Source organism: Puma concolor, chromosome A2 (genome assembly GCF_028749965.1).
Source record: "Puma concolor isolate L17-30 chromosome A2, mPumCon1.1.hap2, whole genome shotgun sequence".
Classification (NCBI taxonomy): Eukaryota; Metazoa; Chordata; class Mammalia; order Carnivora; family Felidae; genus Puma; species Puma concolor.
The window spans coordinates 160,640,571-160,664,594 of NC_141668.1; the positions used below are offsets into that span (position 1 = coordinate 160,640,571).

Here is a 24,024-nt window from a genome sequence, read left to right on the forward strand (position 1 = left end):
AAGAAGCTATATAAAAACTGTATACATTTTATCTATCATCTATCAATCATCTATTATCTATCTATCTATCTATCTATCTACCTATTATCTATCATCTATCATCTATCTACCTATCTATCATCTATTATCTATGTATCTATCATCTATCTATCATCTATCTATCTATCTATCTATCATCTATCTATGTATTATTTATCATCTTTCTATTATCTATCTATCTAACATCTATCATCTAACATCTATCTATTATCTATCTATGTATTATCTATCATCTATCTATCATCTATGTATCTATCATCTATCTATCGACTTATCTATCTATAATCTATCTATCATCTATCTATCTATCATCATCTATCATCTATCTATCTATCTATCTATCTATCTATCTATCATCTATCTATTATCTATCTATCTATCATCTATCTATGTATTATCTATCATCTATCTATCTCTATCTATCTATCTATAATCTATCTATCTATCTATCTATCTATCATCTATCTAGCACCCCAAAGCCCCTTCATGACTGCTCCACATTCTCACTCATCTCTTCTCCCCAGAGATAACCACTTTTCTGATTTCTTTTTAAAATTAAAAAAAAATCTTTATTTATTTTTGAGAGAGAGAGAGAGAGAGAGAGAGAGAGAGAGAGACCGTATGTGAGCAAGGGAGGAGCAGAGAGACACACACACACAGAATCTGAAGCAGGCTCCGGGCTCTGAGCTGTCAGTCAGCACAGAGCCCAACGCGGGGCTCGAACTCACAAACCATGAGAGCATGACCTGAGCCAAAGTGGGACGCTCAATCGACTGAGCCCCCCAGGTGCCCCCCACTTTTCTGATTTCTAACACCTTAGATTAGTGTGCCTTGGCTTGAACATTATTTAATCACAGTCATACATACTTTTTCTCCCATGTGGTCTCTTACTTAACATAGTACTTGTGAGAGTCATTCCAGTTTTTGTGCATAACAAGAGTTCACTGCTTTTCACTGCTCTGCAGTATGACTTGGTTATACTGGTTATTTTGAACTGGGTTTCTCTTTCTTGGAAAGGATCCTTAAACTTGATATCCAGTATTTGAGTGAGCATCATTAACAAAATACTCCAAAGGCCTGGGAATGTACGTCACAGGTGCTCAGTAAACAACCTCTGTGAGAAGTTGGCTCAGTCACTGAGCTGGAAGATGATAGAGTCTGAACTTGAGCTCAGTCTGTTGGGTATCTTTACTTGCTGCTAGACACCCTCTCCTGTTTATGCCTGCTGATCTCTGGGAGTGTTGGGGGGGGGCAGAAGAGTGTAGTGGCTAAACTCAGGCAAGTCTTAGCTCTCTGCCTCTTGGCAGGTGTGAGATCCTTGGGAAGTAATTAAGTACAACCGAGCCTTCGTTTCCTCACCTGAGATAGGAAGATGGGACTATTATTACCTCGCAGGCAGGCTGTGAGGTTTATAAGGCCCAATGTACATAAAGGGCATAGGGCAGCTATTGCATACACTTGGCACTCAATAAAAGCGCCGATGGTCATTTCACTGTAGCTCCTTGATGGCTTCTAGAGCTCAGCAGGCTTGTGTGTGTTTCCAGCACCTGACCATTCCCCCAGAGCTCAGGTGACAGTGTTATAGTCTCAGAGTCATAGCCCTTAGTGAGATCTAGCCAAGAAGGAGTAAAGTCTAGCTGGGGGAAAGGGGAAGAGAAAGGCTATTCTGACCAGTCTGCCTGATTATGGCTTAATTATCGAGTCAATGAGGAATTGATTCACTGGAGACAGAGTAGAAAGTTTCAGACTGTGCCACTCCTTAGCTTTGGTTGTTGCTGTTGGTCACCAGGATGCCTGTAGGTAGAAGTCATGGCTGTAAAAAGGAGCATTAAGCAAGTCTGTCCCCTGCCTCTCCTGCAGGTGGCAAGCACACCTCACTGTGCAAAGATGGCCAATAACCATGTATGTGCCTCTGACTTTGTACCTTTGTACCTCTGGGCTTCTAGAGGCTGGTGCCCTTAGTGGGGTGTGTGTGTGGGCGTTGGGCCATTTCAGCATCATGGATACAAACCTTTAAAGATTTGTTTCTGTAACCAGGCATCCCTAAGGTTTTCCACTGATGGCAGTGAGCTGAACAGGGAGAGCTCTGTCTTTGCAAGCAGACCACAGTTAGAATGTCACCCCTATTCCTTACTTGTTGCAAAAATGTAAACAAGTGATGTCACGTTTTGAGTCTCAAGTTTCTTTATCTGTGAAAAGATGTTCATAATGATTTCTGTCCATCTCTCAGGACTGTTTCTATGCACCCTCCTACCTCCCAAGTCTTGATCCTTTGTCCTGAATGGGTATTCAGTGCACTCTCAGTGCATCCCACCCAGCACTGCATGCTCTTTCCAGAATTTTGCATCTTTCTTGGTCAGTGCACCAACCTCTCCTTGATTCTTTCTTTCTTTCTTTCGAGAGCAAGCAGAGGAGGGGCAGAGGGAGAGGGAGAGAGGATCTCAAGCAGGCTCCATGCTCAGCACAGAGCCTGATGTGGGGCTCAATCCCGTGACCCTGGGATCATGACCTGAGCTGAAATCAACTGACCGAGTCACCCAGGGGCCCTCTGCTTGGTCATTTATAATGATGGCCTCTTTGGACAGTTTGCTCTACTGTTCCCTATGTCAGCCAAAGTCACATTAGCAAAGATGGACTACATGTCTCCAGTTTGCTACCCACCACTGCCGTCTCCCAATAGAAACAAGCATCAGAGATCTTGTCTTCATGTCTGCTTTTGGGAGAATCCAAGTTAACAAACCAAGGAATCTAGATCTCCACCATCCTAAGTATACGTACACAAACGCATAAGTGCATATTCATATGCACACATAAACATGCCCCCCCCCCCACACATACATGTAAGTACACATTCACATACACATTTATTTTGGCAAATGTATCCATCCATCTATTGATGAGGTCAACAGAAATCCATCAAGTCCCCTACTCTTATGATACAGATATCATTTGGCAGATATTTCATGAACTCATGGCCTGAAGAAGAAGACAGGCTTATAAACAAAGAGCTTTAATACAATGAGGTAAGCATTATAATTGAGTGTGAGTGCAGGGAGAAGAGATTGGGTCTGGTTACTGCTGTATTCTCGGCTCCTTGAGGAATGTCAGGGCTCACCTGATATTTGTGGGATGAAAGAAGGAATGAACAGAGTTCTCTAAAGTGTTAGGGAATGGAGGAAGGAACAACTCATACTATCTGAAAGGGCCAGGGAATGCTTCACAAAGGTGGTGATGTGAGTTCAGGTCTTGAAGGAAAGGGAGTGTTTGTGTGTGGTATTGTGTGGACACACACGTACATGCATATATGATCACACACATGCATGCGAATGTGCATATATGTGTATTGTGTAGGCACATGTGTATGGACATATATGAACACATCCTGTGTAGGCACATGTGTATGTGTGTGCGTTAGCTTCCCGGAGCTGCCATAACACAGTACCGCGGACCAGATGGCTTACACAGCACATTTATTTTCTCACAGTTCTGGAGACTAGAAGTGTGAGGTCACGGTGTCAGCAGGGCTGGTTTCTCCTGAGGCCTGTCGCCTGCACTTGTAGCTGGCCATCTTCTCCCTGTGTCTTCACTTGATTCTCCCTCTGTAACTGTCCTAATCTCTTCTTATTATAAGGACACTTGTCTTATTGGATGACGGCCCATCCATATGACTTCAGTGAACCTTAATTTACCTCTTTGAAAACTTTGTCTCCAAATACGGTAACATTCTGAGGTCCTGGGGGTTAGGAATTTAACATATGAATTTGGGGAGGGCACAATTTAGCTCATAATACTATGCACATAAATGTATAAAGGTGTATGTGAATGTGTACTTATATGTGTTTGTATATGTGTGTATGTGCATTGACTGGGCATGTCTACGTGTGCATATGAATGTATGCTTATGTGTTTGGGTATGCGTGCTTAAGTATGTATATCCTTATGTATGTATGTGTACTCAGGTGCATACGTGTGTGTGTGTGTGTGTTTGTGTATTGTGTGGGCATATGTGTATATATGAGTCTATACGTGTGTATATCAATGTGCGCATCTGTGTGTGTCTCTGTGTGTGAGAGAACATTTCAGGCGGAAGAAATAGCACATGTAAAAAATCATGCTGTATTTGGAGAATTTTGCATAGTTTGGTTTCCTTCTACTTTTGGCCCATATACGTATTTTTTTGAGCTTAGTTGGAACTGCATGGAACGTATCATTTTCCTCTGAGCTAATTCCTACCTAACATTCTGTGCTCACTCTCCTCTCTACTGTCACATAATTACCACTTCAATGGCTGCTTAATATTCCATGGAGTGCATAAGTAATGATTTACTCAACCTTTTTGTTGCTTTTTAAAATTGTAGATAAGGCTGAAATAACCACTTAAACTTTTCTTCTTTTATTTTGAATTATTTCTTTGTTTTATTTTTTATTAATTTTTAAAAAAATTCTGTATTTTTGACAGAGAGAGAGAGAGGGAGAGCAAGCGGGGGAGGAAGAGGAAGAGAGAGACACAGAATCCGAAGCAGGCTCTAGGCTCTGAGCGGTCAGTACAGAGTCCGACGCGGGGCTGGAACCCATGAACCGCGAGTTCATCACCTGAGATGAAGTCAGCCGCTTAAACTGACTGAGCCACCCAGGGTCCCCTTGGATTATTTCTTTCTGATAACTTTCCCAAAGTGGAATTACTGGATGAAAAGTAGAGAACATTTTTATAGCTTTTGACAAAGCTAATGCTTTCTCAAGATTGTAAAAATTTATTCAGCCATTCCGCCACCAGGAGTTTTACTATTAGTTCATAAAACTTTGTGCTAATTTGTTAGAGTTTTAACAGGTCCCTGCGGGGCTGGTGGAGTTTGCATTGCTTTGACCACTGTAATTTATATGGCCTCTTTTGTGGATTGTTGTGGGTGAGCTCTGCTTAAATAGCTTCCAAGGAAGTGAGGAGGGAGACCTTGGAATTCAGAGCTGGATGGTTTCAGTGGGGGTAATTTGTAGTGCTGTAAGATTCTTCCCGAGGTTAAGTTAAAATCTCCTTCCTCAACATTTTTGCCTGTGGGTCCTTGCTTTTCCTCCCAAACCTCAGAGTGGCCTCCCCTTTAAAAGCATAATGTTCTCAAGGTTCTTTATTCTTTTTTAAGTTGCCAAATAATATTCCATCGTATGGGTCACAGTTTGCTTTTAAGTAATGAAAGCAAAGAATCACGTTAAAGAAAATTACGAATTTATAGTACAGAGGTGTTTTTGGCATTTGGTAGGGGCGTGATAAATTATTTTAATGCAATGAATGGGTAAACATATGGAAGATAAAAATGCTCATACCTTTGACTTAACAATGCTGCTCCTAGAGAAATGTTTGTACCTGTGCACAAAGTGGCAAATTTATCATACGTGTGTATTTTTTCACTGAGATGTAATTGACCTATAACATTTTGTAAGTTTACGATATACAATGTGTTGATTTGATGCACTTAGGTATTGCAATACGATTACCACCATAGTATTAGTTAACGCCTTTACCACATCATATAATTATAATTTCTTTTTTTTGTTTTGTCCTGAGAACATTTAAGATCTAGCCCCTTAGCAACTTCCAAGTGTATGATATAGTATTGTTGACAACAATCACCATGTTGTGCATTAAGTCTCCAGAAGTTATTTATCTCCTGGTTGCAGGTTTGTGCCCTTTGAAACATCTCCCCAGTTCCGCACGCCCAGCCCCTGGGAATCCCCCCCCACTCTACTCTGTTTCTATGAGTTCAGCTTTTGAAGATTCTTTATATAAGTGATATCATATACTATTTGTCTTTCTCCATCTGGCTTATCTCACTTAGCCAAATGCCCTCAATGTCCATCTAGGGTGTCACAAATGGCAGGATTTCCTTTCTCATGCCTGAATGATATTTTATTGCTTATCTTCTATTTATGGTGAGTGATACTGACTTTCTACTTACCATAATAAGTAACTGTTTCCTAAATAACAACTTTACTGGTACATAATTCATGCACCATAAACTCGCCCTTTGAAAGTATAGGATTCAGTGGTCTTTGATACATTCAGATTGTGTCGCCTTTCAATTCCAGAACTCGTTCATCATCCCAAAATGAAACTGCATATCCATCAAGCACTAACTCCCTATCCCCCTCCCCAGAACCTGGGAATCTGCTTTCTCTCTCAGTAGGATTTGCCCATTCTGGACATTTTGTGTAAGTGGAATCATGCAATAAGTGGCTTTTCCCACTTAGCATAACACTTTCAACGTTCATTCATGCTTTTGCCTGTATCAATCCTTTGTTCCTTTTTAATGACAAATGGTATTGTATTGTGTGGAAAACTTTTGCCTTTTAAATAAAAAAAGTAGAATTGCTTTAAAAAATGAAGGGAATAATAGATGCAGGCATCTGTACATATAGGATGAAGGTAGCATTCCAAAGGCCAGCATTTGGGCAACTGGAACATAGGAACCCCATTTGAGCTATGCATAGTTGATGTAAATCACATAGGTGTATCTTCTGGGTGTGCAAACATTCTCTAATCCTGTGGTTTGGAGGGGAGGATCATTCATTCATTCAGTCTTCCCACCAACTCTGGCTTCACCCTATTCTCTAGAACAATTAGTGGGAAAATGTTGGGTGCGGTCAGGAAATGCTCAGTATCTGATCCTTAGTTTCTCCCCTCACAGAAAATCTGTCAAAAGAAATAGATGTGTTGCCTTTATTAAAGAGTCATACCCACCCAGGACATGCAGTTGAATGATAATTTATCTTTTTTTTTTCAATATATGAAATTTATTGTCAAATTGGTTTCCATACAACACCCAGTGCTCATCCCAAAAGGTGCCCTCCTCAATACCCATCACCCACCCTCCCCACCCTCCCACCCCCCATCAACCCTCAGTTTGTTCTCAGTTTTTAACAGTCTCTTATGCTTTGGCTCTCTCCCACTCTAACCTCTTTTTTTCTTTTCCTTCCCCTCCCCCATGGGTCTCTGTTAAGTTTCTCAGGATCCACATAGGAATGAAACCATATGGTATCTGTCTTTCTCTGTATGGTTTATTTCACTTAGCATCACACTCTCCAGTTTCATCCACGTTGCTACAAAAGGCCAGATTTCATTCTTTCTCATTGCCATGTAGTACTCCATTGTGTATATAAACCACAATTTCTTTATCCATTCATCAGTTGATGGACATTTAGGCTCTTTCCACAATTTGGCTATTGTTGAGAGTGCTGCTATAAACATTGGGGTACAAGTGCCCCTATGCATCAGTACTCCTGTATCCCTTGGGTAAATTCCTAGCAGCGCTATTGCTGGGTCATAGGGTAGGTCTATTTTTAATTTTCTGAGGAACCTCCACACTGCTTGAATGATAATTTATCTTGACACAATAGTGTTCTAATCCCAAGCACCAGGAGCAAAAAGTTAAATTCTTCTCAAGTTAGGCATAATGTCAAAATTCAACATGATCTTACTTTTAATTTTTAAAATTTATTTTAATTTATTATTTATTATTTTATTAATCTTTATTATCTTATATTTATTTATTTATTTGTATCATGCCTTTGAAATTACACTGTATTCTAATAGCAGTGGATTAAAACTGATGAACTCATTTACATAGATTAGAAATTGTTGGTCTACTTCCCCTACTTTATAATCAATGATGATTATGTTCTTTAGCAATCAGGTTTAAGTCAGGGAAACAATGACTCCAGTTATAATTTTTCTTTGTTTTCAGTAAATTTTTGGCTTTGGAATGCTTCTAGATTTATCAAAAAGTTAGGAAAATAACACAGGGAATTTATGTTCTATCCCTTTAATGTTAATATCTTACATAACCAGGGTGCATTTGTTAAAACTAACATTGATACACTACTACTGACTTTATTCAGAATTCACCAGTTTACCCACACATGTCTTTTTTCTATTCCAGGACCCAATGTAGGATACCACATTGCAGTTAGTGAACTTCTGTGCTTAGTCTTCTCTGATCTATGACAATCCCTCTGTCTTGTCCTTCAAGAACTTGACGGTTTTAAAGAGCATTATTGGTCAGGTATTTTGTAAGATGTCACTTAACTTAGGTTTGTTTGATGTTTTCTCATTGCTAGCATGGGATTATAGTCTGGGGATGAAAACACCCCATTTAAAAAAGGGGCACCCTTTTGCACTGCTGGTGGGACTGCAAACTGGTGCAGCCACTCTGGAAAACAGTATGGAGGTTCCTCAAAAACATTAAAAATAGAACTACCCTGCGACCCAGCAGTTGCACTACTAGGTATTTATCCAAGAGATTAAAAAAATGCTGATTCGAAGGGGCACATGCACCTCACTGTTTATAGGGGCGCTGTGGACAATAGCCAAAGTATGGAAAGAACCCAAATGTCCATTGACTGATGAACGGATAAAGAAGATGTGGTATATACACACAATGGAATAGTACTCAGCGGTCAAAAAGAATGAAATCTTGCCATTTGCAACAATGTGGATGGAACTAGAGTGTATTATGCTGGGCGAAATGAGTCAGTCAGAGAAAGATAAATATCATACGATTTCACCCATATGTGGAATTTAAGAAACACAACAGATGAACGCAAGGGAAGGGAAGCAAAAACGAAATAAAAACAGAGAGGGAGACAAACCATAAGAGACTCTTAAATGCAGAGAACAAACTGAGGGTTGCTGGAGGGGAGGTGGATAGAGGGATGGGCTAAAGGGGTGATGGGCATTGAGGACACTTGGTGGGATGAGAATTGGGTGTTATATGGAAATGATGAATCACTAAATTCCAGTCCTGAAACCAGTACTATACTACGTGTTAACTAACTTGGATTTAAATGAAAAAATAATAAATTAAAAATAAGTGCAAAAAAATCCACCCCATTTATTTTTCAAAAACAAGACTTAAGATTATTTAGATTTGATCAGTTTTTCCAATATTGCCCTCTTTCTGTTCCAAGCTCTGATCCAGGTTACCACGTTGTATTTAATTGTCGTGTCTCTCCACTTTCCTTTAGTTTCTGATAGTTTCTCAGTCTTTCCTTGTTTTTCAAGATATTGACTGTCTTGAGGAGACTCGTCAGGCAGCCTAGAAGATGTCAACCAATCTGGGCTTGTCTGATATTTTACCCATAATCAGATTGGAGTTATGGATTTTTGGAAAGAATACCCCAGAGGTGAAGCACCTCTTTCATTGTATCACTTCAGAGGGTACATGAAATCCACATGAACACCTCCTTCACTTGGTTAAGGTAGTTTTCTTCACTGCAAAGACCTCGAGTTTTTTTTTTTTTAACAGTTTTATTGAGATATAATTCGCATACCATACAATTTACCATTTATTTATTATTTTAATTAAAACATTTTTAAAAATGTTTATTTATTTTTGAGAGAGAGATAGAGCGTGAGGGGGGAGGGGCAGAGAGAGAGAAAGAGACACAGAATCTGAAGCAAGCTCCAGGCTCTGAGCTGTCAGCATACAGCCTGACGTGGGGCTCAAACCCACAAACTGTGAGATCATGACCTGAGCCAAAGTTGAACGGTCAACCGAGTGAGCCTCCTAGGAGCCCCCTTTTTTTATTAAAAATTTTTAAAATATTTATTCATTTTTTGAGAGAGAGACAGAGCCATGAGCTGGGGAGAAGCAGAGTGAGGGAGACACAGAATCTGAAGCAGGCTTCAGGCTCTGAGCTGTCAGCACAGAGCCTGATGCAGGGCTCGAACTCATGAACCATGGGATCATGACCTGAGCCAAAGTTGGACATTTAACCAATTTGTTGTTTTTAGGTATGTTACTTTATTAACTTTTAAAAATTGTTGTAAAATATATATAACATAAAATTTGCCATTGCAACCATTTTTCAGTGTACAATTCAGTGGGATGAATTACACTCATGAAGTACAACCAACACCACCATTTTCAAAACTTTTGCTTCACCCCAGACAGAAACTCTGTAATTATCAACCAAGAGATCCTCTTTCCTCCTTGCCTCCAGCCCCTGATAACCTCTAATACACTTTCCATCCCTATGAATTTGCCTATTTTGGGAACCATATATAAGTGGAATCATATAACATTAGTTCTTTTGTGTCTGGCTTATTCCACTCAGCATAATGTTTTCAAGGTTCATCCATGTGTGGAAACACTCAGGGTATTTTAATAGAGAAAACTGAACATAGGAATTGATTATACAGGTAGCAGAGGACAGAAAAGGCAATGCAATACTAAAGTTAAAACAGAGAGAGATCCTGTGGGAATCAGTTGATCAGCCTATCCTGGGAAGCAAAAGGGAGAACTAATGTTACCAGATCCTAGAAGCTTAGAGAAGGGAGAGGAGGCTACCATGTGTGATCTGGTACCCATAGCCCTGAGGAGGGGTTGCTAATCAGCTGGTGCTGGTATACCTGAGTGGGCACGATGATGTTGGTTCTGGTTGTGGGGCAAAAAAGTTGGAAACTGGAGTGGTTGGTCTGCCGTTGCCGGCCACTAAAACCAGAAGATTCAAGTCATGTATTTCTCCAATGTACCCTTGTATCCCATATGTCAGAACGTAACAGGAAACCAGATGGGCGTAAGGAGCTTGCCTTGAGGCCGTGGGTGTAACTGTGTGCAAGGAGGTACAGCAGCAGGGTGATTGGCTTAATTAATTGACCAAAATGAGGGTGACCTCATTTCCTATAATTGATCTCTGTAAGAACAACTTCATAAACAGCTGACATGTTTTATCCCCCAAATAATCTAGTCAATCAGAATGAAGACAGATCAGTTTACATTCCAAGTTCCAAAAGCCAGACATCCCATCACTTTTCTTGTGTCTTTTGCTGAACTGGGGGCCTTTGAAATGGTTTAGGTCATTGGTTCCTTGGGCTTCCCTTGTTAGTGGATATGCTTTCTAAAAAGTATTAAAAGTTCTTCCAGCTTTAGTGAGATATGATTGACATATAACACTGTGTGTGTTTAAGGTATACAACATGATGATTTGATATATGTACGTATTGTGAGATGATTAAGAGAATAAACTTTTAATATAGTTCAATGTATTCAGAGATATAGGAAGTGGATTTGTTTTTACCTCATGGATTCTGTGAGTTTCCTCTTTGGCTGCTGGGAACCTCAGAGCGTCTTTCATTATAATGTGCACTTTTAACCTGGATCCTCCACTTTAGGCCTTCAATCTTGTCTGGTGTATCAGTCAGCATAAATTTTAGGTACGCTGCAGTAACAAATGACCCCTGAAATTCATTGACTTATGACGACAGAAGTCTAGTCTTGGTGCCATTAAGTAGCAATTTTGCTGTGACTTGTGGATTGAAGGAAAAGTCCACGAAGAACTGTAAACATTGATCTTGTCTGGGGTAATGGACAAGACTTCTCTTAAGAAATGATACTTGAGCTGTGATATGAAGGATAAAGTATTTGGGAAGAAGGATCTAGGCAGAGAGACCTGAGGTGAGAGACAGCCTATTCTGGGAAAAATAGAAGGTCAAGTTTACTGGGGTGGAGATGAGAACATGGGAGCACACATTGGGAAACTGCTGAAAGCTGGATGGCAAGATTTCATTCTTTCTCATCACTGAGTAGTAGTCCATTGTATATATATACCACATGAAAAGATGCTCAAAATCACTCCTCATCAGGGAAATGCAGATCAAAACCACAATGAGGTACCACCTCACACCTGTCAGATGGCTAAAATTAACAACTCAGGAAACAACAGATGTTGGCAACGATGCAGAGAAAGGGGAACCCTTTTGCAATGTTGGTGGGAATGCAAACTGGTGCAACCACTCTGGAAAACACTATGGAGGTTCCTCAAAGGATTAAAAATAGAATTACCCTATGACCCAGCAATTGCACTACTAGGTATTTATCCAAAGGATAAAAAATGCTGATTTGAAGGGGCACATGCACCTCAATGTTTATAACAGCAATGAAAAATAGCCAAATTATGGAAAGAGCCCAAATGTTTATCGAATGATGAATGGATAAAGAAGATATGGTGTGTATATGTTTATATACATATACATAAAATGGAATACTACTTGGTGATTAAAAAGAACGAGATCTTGCCATTTGCAACAACACGGATGGAACTAGAGTGTATTATGCTAAGCAAAATAAGTCAGTCAGAGAAAGACAAGTACCATATGATTTCACTCCTATGTGGAATTTGAGAAACACAATGGATGGACATAGGGGAAAGGAAGGGAAAATAAGAGAAAAACAGAGAGGGAGGCAAACTACAAGAGACTCTTAAATACAGAGAATAAACAGGGTTGCTGGAGGAGAGGTGGGTGGGGGTAAAGGGTTAAATGGGTGCATTAAGGAGAGCACTTTTTTTGGGATGAGCACTGGGTGTTACATGCAAGTGATGAATCACTAAGTTCTATTTCTGAAGCCAAGACATCATTGTGTTAACTAACTTGAATTTAAATAAAAAATAAAACAAGTTTCATGGCAGGTCCGATTTTCATTTAATTTTATTTTTTTAATTTTTTAAAATGTTTTTATTTATTTTTGAAAGAGAGAGAGAGACACGGAGCATGAGCGGGGGAGGAGCCGAGAGAGAGGGAGACACAGAATCCGAAGCAGGCTCCAGGCTCTGAGTTGTCAGCACAGAGCCCGATGCGGGGCTTGAACTCACGAACCGTGAGATCATGACCTGAGCTGAAGTCGGACGCTTAACCAACTGAGCCACCTAGATGTCCCCGATTTTCATTTTAAAATGACCATCCCTGCTGCTGTTGGGAGAATGGCTTAGAGAACAGATGGTGGACAGAGGTGGGTTTTTATGTGAAGCTAACACAGCATAAGCCACAGGTACCTCACTTTCATGGGCCCCCTGCAGGGCCTTGGGGAGACCTGATAACTCACATGGCTGTACTAATTCTGTGTTGGTATTTTTGTAGTTTTCTTAGGGAGAAACTCCTCCTGGACCAATTGTACAGGTCCTGCAAAACTTGGATCTGCCCTTGATACTCAGCGATAAACTTCCAGGATACACTTTCAAATCCTTACTAAGTACTTGGGGGAGATCTTTAATCAGGGGTCTTGAAGAATTAAGCCATTGATTTCAGTGCTGTCGCCTATTGTATCAGGTATGGTTCTTGGTGATGAGTAACTCTGGCTGACTTCAGCAAAATGGGAATTTTTGGAAAGACATTAGGATGGGGGTTGGCACACTTCTGAAAAGGGCTAGGGAGTCGATATTTTCAGCTTATCAGGCCATATGTTATGTGTTATAATTACCGAAGCCCGCCATTGCAGGGTAAAAGAAACCATTGACAATGTGTAAATGAACGAGCATCACTGTGTGTCGATAAAACTTTATTCATAAAAACTGGGTGGCTCGTTGGTTGAGTGTCTGCCTTCAGCTCAGGTCATACTCTCACGGTGTGTGAGTTCAAGGCATGCATGGGGCTCGCTGCTGTTGGCACAGAGCCCACTTTGGATTCTCTGTCCCCGTCTCTCTCTGCCCCTCCCTGGCTCACACTCTCTCTCTCCCAAAATTAAATCAACCTGTAAAAAAATTTGGATTTGCCAAGTGGGGGACAGTTGGTCGATCCTTGTATTTATTTGGAGACTCTGGAATCATTGGGTGTTTGGACCACATGGGTGGGTGAACAGGACTCAGTAAATGCATTATCCCAGATCTCCTTGGCTCTGTGTATACTCAATCCTGCCTTAGCCACTTGCTCTGCCATTCCCATGGACAAAGCCCTCACAGCTGCCATGACTATTACTGCACTATTATAGAATGAGGGGCCCTGGGTTTCCGATTAAGAACTTGGTGACTCTACCTTTTGGGATGAGCACTGGGTGTTGTATGGAAACCAAGTTAACAATAGATTTCATATATTAAAAAAAAAAAGAACTTGGTGACTCTAAGGGTGCCTGAGTGGCTGAGTCAGTTAAGTGTCAGACTCTTGATCTCAGCTTAGGTCTTGAGCTCAGGGTTATGAGTTTAAGCCCCATGTTGGGCTCCATGATGGATGTGGAGCTTACTTAAAAAAAAAAGAAAGAAAGAACTTGGTGACTCTAGTTAAGTCCCTCACTAATGAATTGCTTATGTTTCCTGGAATTCTAAGAGGAGGAATACTTTGAAGCTACACTTGACTTCAGTAGGAAAGGTGTGTTTGATTAGCCATGCCTGCCATGGGCTCCTGGATAAGAGACAGGTAGTACACTTACTAAATATCTGTGATCCTGTAATTAGCTGATCTCCAGGGTCCCTTATGGTTCTGAAAAGCTACAGTCCTGTGTCTGGATACTTCCTTGGGAACATTCTGGAGATGACATCGTGGTGACAGTCATGTAAAATATATCCACTTGGAATGGAAATATGGCTGCTGACTTCACAAATTCCCAACGTGTCTACTTTTATGAAAGAGATAGATGAAACTCCTGATTCTCTGTTCATGATGGACATGCCTGGGAGGCACTGGGCTGTTGGGAAAAAGAAACCAAATCCATAATGCCCTTCACATCGGCCTCACATTTCAAGTACAGAGCAGATTCCAGACATACTTTTATAGTTTGACATCTGTTTATTGAACTTCCATTATGTTGATCTAAGACTTCTTCCCGCCCTCAGTCTTGTAATCATCAGTGTCTCATCCTGGGTGAGAGTGGAGAATAAACTAGAAAGAATGTTGGGAATGGTTCTTTGGAATATGTATGGGTGGGAGGTAGTGGAAAGGGAGTGAGGGGAGAGAAAGGGCACCCGGTTAGTGAAATGGTGATAGCAAAGCCTCAGAAGCAGGAATGAGTAAAGGGACATTTGTGTTGGAGGAGTGAATTCACACTGGGGGAGGTGAGAGAGGAGTTTAGCTGATTGCGGGTACAAAGGGGAATTGTAAGCGTGTGAGAAATCAGGATGTGGGGTTTGGCCTTGTTATCTAAATGATGGGGCACCATTGTGTGTTCTTGAGCATTCCAGGCAGGTGAATTGTAGATGGAGGGCAGAGATAGGGTGAGATGGGCAGGCAGAGAGGCAAAGAAGGAATCTGGTAAAAAGATGCAGACACAGAGGATGGACTTGAGCCTCAAGAGTGACTTGTAAGGGAAGAGAAGACAGATGTGAGAACGGTTTCAAAGTCAGGCTGTGCTGGACACAGTGCCTGGTGGCATATGAAGGGTGCAAGAAGAGAGGAGTGTGAGTTAACTGCAGAATTCTGAACCTGGGGTCTGGGGTGAGGGTTCCAGGGAACACTTGGAGGAGGAACTAGAAGAAAAGACTCATCTCTAACCATGAATTTCCAATAATGGCAGATGTGCCCACAGGTTATTTCAGTAGGGAAGGTCAAGGCTGGAGATGGGGAGACATGAATCATACACTTGGCAGGCAGAGATCTGGTTCAAATTCCAGCCCAGTGCTGGAATCCCATGCAGGTAGCCTTGACCGTTGGGTATTGAGGGCTTGTAGGTCTTCCAAGGAGCTCCTATCTCCAAGTAGAGAAAACTTTTCTTAGAAAGTTCCTCTAATTAGAAAATGTTTTGGGGCACCTGGGTGGCTCAGTCGGTTGAACATCTGACTTTGGCTCAGGTCATGATCTCATGGTTTGTGAGTTTGAGCCCTGCATCAGGCTCTGTGCTGCAGGTCAGAGCCTGGAGCCTGCTTCAAATTCTGTGTCTTCCTCTCTCTCTGCCCCTCCCCTGTCCCCCCCTCTCAAAATTAAATAAACATTAAAAAAATTAAGAAAAGTGTTTTGATGATTCAAGACTTAGCAGGCAGTGGCAAGGGCGCTGGGCTGGAAGCCAGACCTTGACCCTCCTACTGACTACCTGTGTGGCATTTGACAAGCCTTTTAACCTCTCTGGGTCTCTATCTTACTGTCTGAAAAGTAAGAGGGTGACTTTAGAGGATTTGACATAGCTCCAACATTCTCTGATTCAGACTGGTTAAAAGTGAAGCCTTGAGAATGAATACATGGATGGATTTTCTTGGAAAGAAGGCTGAGTCCAGGGCCTTTGGAGGCATTAGTTAGTAGGGAGAGACTCAGAAAAAGATGAAACTGTTTCCATTAGCCAAAGAGAGCCCATAAGCTAAAAGGAGAATCATGTCAAGGCACCATTTTGCTAAGGAAGAGGAGTCTTGGAAAGAGAATGATTCTTGCCTTACTGAATTTCCAGGGGTAGGGAGGGAATCTCTGGGAGATGGAAATGGATATAGTTCTTAAGAGGAGGTTATCATTCCAAATGAGATTCAGGAGCCAGTGGAAGTTTGATTGGGATGGGAGGGGGCGAGTGGACATTGGTTTATCAGTAGAGTATCTTGAGCTTTATCTGGTAACATTTGTCTAGGTGTAATCAATAGGAGAAAGAAAGGGTTTCAGTTGAATATAGGAGCAGAAACTAGGAGAAGTGAATGTACTCTTAGGTTGCATTAATAGAGATAGAGATTCCAGCCTGAAGAAGGTGATATTATTGCTGTGCCCTTGTACTATGTTTTAGCTGGCTTGCTTTAAGAAGGACAGGGACAGATGGAAGGAGGATCTGTTTGAGGGGTGTGATGAAAGAGGGGGCTGGGTGCCACTTGGCCTTGAGAAGAAAAGATTTTAGGGATGGGGTAAGAGCTGCCTCTAAATATCTGTGGGGCAGAGAGAGCCCTTGAAAGACAGCCCCTCCTTGCCCCTTGTATTTCTATTGCAGATAGAGCCGTTTCCGAAGGGTGCTTTGGATCTCGGGATTCACTTTCCTTGCTTTTCCTTCCTGAATCAGCTCTGCTTCTGCCATCCGCCGGGTCACCTGAAGCAAGAGACGTGGTCAGCTTGGGGCTGGGTCCCTGGGGGAATTGATGTAGTGGGCTTATGAGGAGAAGGTTAGAGAACAAGGTAGGTGGGTTTCCACGTCCTAAAATGGGAGACCTTTATTGTCTCACCCTATACCATAATCTCTAGGGAATCATTGGTTGGACATTCTTGTTATGTTTTTTTTTTTTTTTTTTTTTTTTGCCTAATCCACCATGAAAACACATTAGAAGAAAAAAAAAGTTTTCTCAACCAACGGTTCAACTTACGGGTTTTATTTACAGAAATTTACCTGTATTTCATCTAAATTATCTCACATACCATGGGCTTTGGAATTTCCTGCATTAAGGAAACTTATTGCTAGGATATTGGTATCCTATTTTCTGTGTTGGGGCATAGGTTGGATTTGGGGCTAGGGGTAGGAGAGGGTGAAAGCACAGTAAGGTTTGGAAGAGGCTCAGCCTCCCTGCTCAGGCTGGGTGAGGGTTCCAGTTACCTTGTCCCAACTCACCTCTGTCAGAAGCTCCAGGATGGGTCCTTTCCTCTCTGTGAACACGTCAACCAGAGTCTGGATGAAGCAGGAGCCCTCTTTGTCATGTCTGTATGCGATGTACCCTAAGGATTCCAGAGAAGAGGGCTCAGAGAGGTCCGATGGGAGATGGAGTGTGCGCGCACGCGCGCGTGTGTGTGTGTGTGTGTGTGTGTGTGTGTGTGATGCAAGAGGCCCTGGGAAAGGGTGGGTCCTGGAGGAACATCTCAGGAGTGGTGGGTGAGGAATAGTGGGAGACCACCCTGTGCCCGCTGGGGACTCATACCCTCCACGGTGGAGTAGATGTGGAGGGTGTCCGTGTACGTTGGGATGGTTTGGGGACTGTCTTTGGCGATCATCACGATATCGTCTCCACTTACTGTTTCACCGGGGTCCCTGTGTTCTGAAATACCAAGAAGAGGAAGAGGCAAAGTCAGAGACAGAGGGGGAAAGGAGATCATAAGACGGACTGGCAACCCAAGGCTTAGCTGGGGCTGTGGATCTGGGGTTGTGCTAGATTCTGTGTTCTTGGCTTTGTCCCCACCTCCTCGACAGGCCTGCACGATGTACACCTTCGGCTTGGCTCTCAGGGCCCGGCAATTCTTGTTGTTCAGAACCTCAAAAAGGTTTTCCAGCTCAACCATCTTCTCATCCTCTCCTTTGAGGCGACCTTCCAGCCCATGTGCCATGAGCACCACAAACGCACAGCTGATGAAGTCATCCCGGGCGTCCATGGCCTGCTGAAAATTTTCCAGCTCTTCCTGGAATTGCTGGAACAAGAGGAATGGCCAGACTCAGGTGTGGCCCCAGAGCCCACCTTCTGGCCCAGCCCCCTCGCTCACTGGCCCGGGGCATAATACCTGGGCGGTGGGGTTTCTCTTCATGGTGCTCTCAAATCCCAGCTGCTGGAACATGCGTTCCAGTGCGTCCAGGTCTGCCTCCGAACCTTTCCGGGCTTTGGTGACGCACAGTGTCAGGGCTAAGCGGGCGCCTGACATGTCGTATACCTCCTGGGCCAAGAGTTGACAAAGATCATCAAAAGGGTAGGGAAGTCAACAAGAAGCAGAAGATGTGGTCCAAAGAGGCCTGGGGTTTGGGTTGCTGGGTAAAATACAGGATGCCCAGCAACACTCAAATTTCAGATAAAAAAATGTTTGTGGGGGCACCTGAGTGGCTCAGTTGTTTAGGAGGCCGACTTTGACTTGGGTCATGGTCTCATGGTTCATGAGTTCGGGCCTTGTGTTGAGCTCTGTGCTGACAGCTTGGAGTCTGGATGCTGCTTCAGATCCTCTCCCTCTCTCTGTCCCTCCCCCACTCTTGTTATGTCTCTGTCTCAAAAATAAATAAACATTAAAAAATCAAGTTTTTAAAAAAATATAAGTATGTCCCAAATAGTGCATAGGATATACTTACATAGTATAAGATTATTTGTTGTCAGAGTGAAGTTCAAATTTGAGTGGGTATCCTTTATTTTTATTTGCCAAGTCTAGCACCTTAACCTGGGATCTGGTTCTGTTTTAACTCTCTGTGCACTTGGTCAAGTCATTGCTCCTATCTGAGCCTCAATTTCCAAACACAGACAATGAGTGTGTTCATAGGAGATTGTGAAGGTCCCTTCCAGCTGTCACATTGGTGGTTTCGTCTCTCTCTCCGTCCTTCCTAAGAGTGTTCTGAGCATCACTCTCTCATTTGAAGAGGTCTCAAAATTTCTGAAGGTAATACTGAGATCCTACCTTGTCCTGTCCGAAGAAGAAGGATATTGGGGTCAAAATTTCTTTTCTTATCTTCACTATCAACCATAGTGTTAAGAATCTGATGGCTGAGAGAGGTAAAGCAAGGTCCCTCCACCCCAAGTTGGTTTCCATCTCTGTGTTTTCCCCCCCTTCATCTGAATGATCACAAAGCATCTTCCAGCTCTGAATCCATATCATGATTTTTCACCCTCTCCAATATCTCTGAAGCATTAAGCTCCTTACCTTCCCTCTCTCCAGATGCTCCCACCCCTCTCCCCAAAGCTGCACCCCACCAACCTCCTCCAAAGGCTGAGGGTTGCTCATGTTTCCTCTGATCCTGAGTCCGGCTCTCTGCACTCTTGGCTGATCCTGGGGGATTAAGAGAAGATAGTGTGAAGGTCTCCAAGGGAAGCCAGAGGGGCTCAGGGAACAGACTAGTTTGTCTATCTGGATTTTTGTGACTGAATAGAAACCCGGTGCGGGGCGGGGGGGGGGGGGGGACTTGGTTCATGGCCAGAGCCGGGCAAGAGACGAGAGTAGTGAAGTGTGTCTTCTCTAGTGTGATGACACTCCAGCTAAGCCCACACTGAGATGCCATCCATCCCCCTGGAATTTTCCCTATCCCTCCCTCAAGACCCTCGCCAGCTTGGACTTCCCTCTGAAGGCCCTGGACTGATGAGGGGGAAAGTGGCCCCATGTACTCCCCTATGCTGCCCAGGAACTGATAGGCTGGGGATACATCAACAAGGAGACGCTTTGGGATTGGGTTTAAAATGACAATGTCATCAAAGTAGGGGAAGACTGCTTTAAAACTGTCCCAGTGTGTTTCTAATCCAAACAGATCAATCCACCTTCCTCCCTCTGCCTTGAGCCTGAACATCTGTCTGAGTTCTTTGTTCTCATGTCTGAGTTCTGTTTTACTTTCTGGCTGAAGAGAATCTGACTCTTACCATATTCTTGGTGTTTTCTCCCCTCCTTGCCTTTTCTTACACTTCCTCTTCAGCTTGGAATGTGTCTTTACTAGTCAAGACCCTTCTCTGCCAATTTGGATGAATCACATCTGCTATGACTTCCCCCCGCCATGCACTCATCCATCCATCCATCCATCCATCCACTAACCCACCCACATATGTATCTATCCAGTAAATTGTTTCTGGGTGCCTATTATATGCCAGTCACTGGGAATAAACTGTATAATATGGACACGCTCCCTACCCTCATGTAGCTCTAGTCTATGACAGAGATGAATATTAAACCCCTCTTGCTCTCAGGGCTCCTGGCTGGCTCAGTTGGTGGAGCATGCAACTCTTGATCTTGGAGTTGTGAGTTCGAGCTGCATGTTTGGTATGGAGATTACTCAAAATAAAATCTTAGAAAAAATCTCTCTTGTTCTCTCTTATTACACACACCTGCACACATATGCGCGTGAGTGCACACACACACACACACACACACACACACACACACACACACACTGGAGCCAGTGCTGTGAGGGAAGAGGAACCAAATACTGTGAGCGAAAAAGTGAAAAAAGCATGGACTCTGGAGCCAGATAAACCAGAATTAATCTTGCCCCTGTCCCTTTCCAGTTGTGTGACCCCGAGCATCTTATTCTCCTCTCTGAGACTTGGTTTTCCCATCTGAGAAGGACCTTGGAAAAGCACTAGATGCCTTACAGCAATGGCCCAACAAGGAAGGTTTTACCATCCCTGTTAACCCAGTGGAAGCTGCCTCTCCCTTCTCCAGACTCCTGTAGCACTGCATGTTTATACTTGTGTGACAGCAGTGCTTTTGATTCTTCTTCTGGTGGCTGAACACACAGCTCAGCTTGTAGCGTCGAAAACCGAATTTCCTTATCTCTGTCTCCATCAGGGCAGGCAGTGCGGGAATGGGCACAGAGGTGGTGCCCAAGGAAACTTGTTGAGTAAACAAATAATAAACAAACAAATAATGAAAGGATGATGGATGGATGGCTGGATGCAAGTTTCTTCAGTTCTGCCCAAACTGCCAGAGCATCCATTCATGCAGGAAGAGGGAGAGAATAAAAGAAAGAGAGAGAAGAGAGAAGAGGAGAGAAGAGGAGAAGAGAGGGTGGAGAGAACCAATATCTGCTAAATTACTTACTGACTCTAGAAATGGCTGCTCCTTAAAGCCGAGCCAACCAAGTCTTGGTGCTCTGCTAACTGCCAACAGGGCTAAGTACCGAGGAGGGGTCAGGTCCACGTGCTGCCCTTGGAGAAGGAGCTGACAGTGTTTCTCCTGTGAGGCCTGTGTATAAATTGGGCAGCACAGCCATCTGGCCCTTTATTGCAAGTGAGTTTTCTGTCACTCAAGAAACCTCATGGTGGGAGGGACACACCCTTGGCACAGCCTTGGTGACGAGATGGAACCTAACGCCCTGGCATGAGTCATGACGAAGCTTAACCAACACCCCCCTCGCTAAGGAGGCTGGGGCAGTGAATTAAAATCAGCCTGGGATTTTACACCAGCCCACCCACAAAGCAACCCCTGGGTCCAGCTCATCAGGCTACCATCAATCCATCACGTCCATCATTATGCTCCCTTCCATCTCGTCCACATTCAACTGGGCAGATGATACCAATTTCACTTGTTTCTTGTTTCATCAAGTGTTAACTGCCCCAAGAGATCAGTACTGTTGCTCCCAACAGAAATTGACTCACAGAAGTGAAATGACTGCCCCAGGTCACCCAACCAGAAATTGACACAGTTGGCCTTCAAACCCACGAGGGTCTAGCCCCAGAGGGTCTGGTTCATCTGCATCAGCAGACTCAGCTGCTGTCTTCTCTTCCTCATAACCTTCCTCCTTGATTCTTTTTCAGCCTTTATTTCACTTCATTTTATTTTATGTTATGCTAGCAGAGTTAAAGAGATGTAATTCACGTACCAAGCAATCCATCCATTGAAAGTGTATAATACAATTTTTTAAAACTATTTTCAGTGTTGTGCAACCATCACCACAGCCAATTTGAGAACATTTTCATCACCTCAGAAGAACCTGTGCCCTTTAGTTATTGCCCCCAGTCTTCCCTCCACTCATACCTCCCAACCCTAGGCAACCACTAATCTATTTTCTGACTCTATAGATCTCCTTGTTCTAGACATTCTGCATGAGTGGAATATGTGGTTTTTTGTGCGTTTGGTTTCTTCCATTTAGCATGATGTCTTCAACGTTCATTCATGTTGTAGCCTGTATCAGTATTTCATTCCTTTCTATGGCTGAATAATATTCCATTCCATGGCTATACCCCATTGTGTTTATCTATCCATCCATAATGGATACTTGGGTTGTTTCCACCTTTTGGCTGTTATAAATGATGTTGCTATTTGCAGCAACATGGATGGAGCTGGAGGGTATTATGCTAAGTGAAATAAGTCAGTCAGAGAAAGACAGATACCATATGTTTTCACTCATAGATGGATCTTGAGAAACTTAACAGAAGACCATGGGGGAGGGGAAGGGGGAAAAAAGTCACAGAGAGGGAGGGAGGCAAACCATAAGAGACTCTTGGATACTGAGAACAAACTGAGGGTTGATGGGGGGTGGGGGAGAGGGGAAAGTGTGTGATGGGCATTGAGGAGGGCACTTGTTGGGATGAGCTCTGGGTGTTGTATGGAAGCAGTTTGTCAATAAATTATATTAAAAAAATAAAAAAGTAATGTTGTTATAAACACTAGTATGTACACACATCTTTGTGTGGATGTATGTTTTTATTTCTCTTGGGCTTATATCTAGAAGTAGAATATTCAAACGACACTGACACGTACTCCACAAGACCAGAACATTCTTATAAAATGCTGCAACCACTGTGGGAAATAGTATGGTTGTTCCTCAAAAAAGTAAACATAGAATTATCACTTAATCCAGCAATTCCACTACTGGGTATGCACACAAAATAACTGAAACCAGTGTTTCAAAAAGATATGTGTAGACCAGTGTCAGAGCAGCACTATTTGAAATAGCCAAAAGATGAAACAACTCAACTGTCCAGAAATGGATGAATGGATAAGACAAAATGTGTGTATCCATGTGATGTAATATTGCTCAGTCTTAAGAAGGAAGGACATTCTGACACCGGCTACAACATAGGCGAAACTCAAGGGCATTATCCGAAGAGAAATAAACCAGACAAAAAAGGACAAATACTGTATAATTCCATTTATATGAAGTCCCAAGGGTAGCCAAATTCACAGAGAGGGAAAGTCGAATGGTGGGCACCAGGGGATGGGGGGGTTAATGTTTAATGAGGACAGAGTTTTAGTTCTGCAAGACGGAAAGTTTCTGGAGACGAATGGTTGTGTGAATGTACGTAATGCCATTGAACTGTATACTTAAAATAGTTAAAATGGTAAATTTTGTTATGTGTATCTTACCACAATAGCAAAGTTAAGAAAAAAAAGAAACGGAAAACATCTCATCCCCCCAATTATTCCTTTTGTTTCAAGATAACCCAGGCACCAAACTGGGCAATTTTTCTCCAAGTCCCCATTTCTGCACTGACTTACATATTTATAGCTGTTTGTGATATATATCTGTTGGCTCATTCCACCAAATCGTTCTGTTACTTGCTCTGTTCACTGGCTCATCACACAATTTACGTCTGGGTCATGTTTCCATGTCGCTCTGTGTGGAACAAACTCATCTTTGGTTTTCTTAAAAAAAAATTTTTTTTTTTTTAGTTGAAGAATAACCTACGTGCAGAAAAGAGCATAAATCATCAATGTGCAATGAATTTTCACACATTGAACATACCAAGTCCATGCAACCAGGACTTGATCAAGGAAAAGAACTTGAACAGCCTCCTGCCCCTGGATTCCCTCTCCTGCTTCCTTTCTTGTCACTACCCTGGCCTTGACTTCCCCAAACACTCTCTTGATATAGAACAGTACAGATGAACTTTACCTGCTTTTGATACTTAAAAAAAAAGTTTTGTTTGTTTATTTATTTATTTTAATGTTTA

General features: G+C 42.6%; 1 protein-coding gene across 1 annotated transcript; it reads right to left on the reverse strand.

Annotated features, from left to right (window-relative positions):
* Positions 1-14,561: 14,561 nt before the first annotated feature.
* Positions 14,562-21,353, reverse strand: CASP14 (caspase 14). Its single transcript, XM_025916558.2, has 7 exons — positions 21,170-21,353; positions 19,343-19,414; positions 18,173-18,322; positions 17,857-18,082; positions 17,599-17,715; positions 17,295-17,398; positions 14,562-16,781 (listed from the first exon to the last, which is right to left on the reverse strand). The coding sequence occupies exons 2-7, from the start codon at positions 19,367-19,369 to the stop codon at positions 16,677-16,679; spliced, it is 729 nt and encodes a 242-aa protein (XP_025772343.1). The 5' UTR covers positions 19,370-19,414; positions 21,170-21,353; the 3' UTR covers positions 14,562-16,676.
* Positions 21,354-24,024: the final 2,671 nt, after the last annotated feature.

Bases quoted from the DNA above. Each gene is read 5' to 3' on its own strand.
- CASP14 (XM_025916558.2), bottom strand. From the start codon at position 19,369: ATGAGCAACCCTCAGCCTTTGGAGGAG. The intron at 17,716-17,856 runs GTGGGGACAAAG...TTGGTATTTCAG, and splicing joins CGTGCAGGCCTGTCGAGGAG to AACACAGGGACCCCGGTGAA. The intron at 17,399-17,598 runs GTATGAGTCCCC...TGGAATCCTTAG, and splicing joins CATCTACTCCACCGTGGAGG to GGTACATCGCATACAGACAT.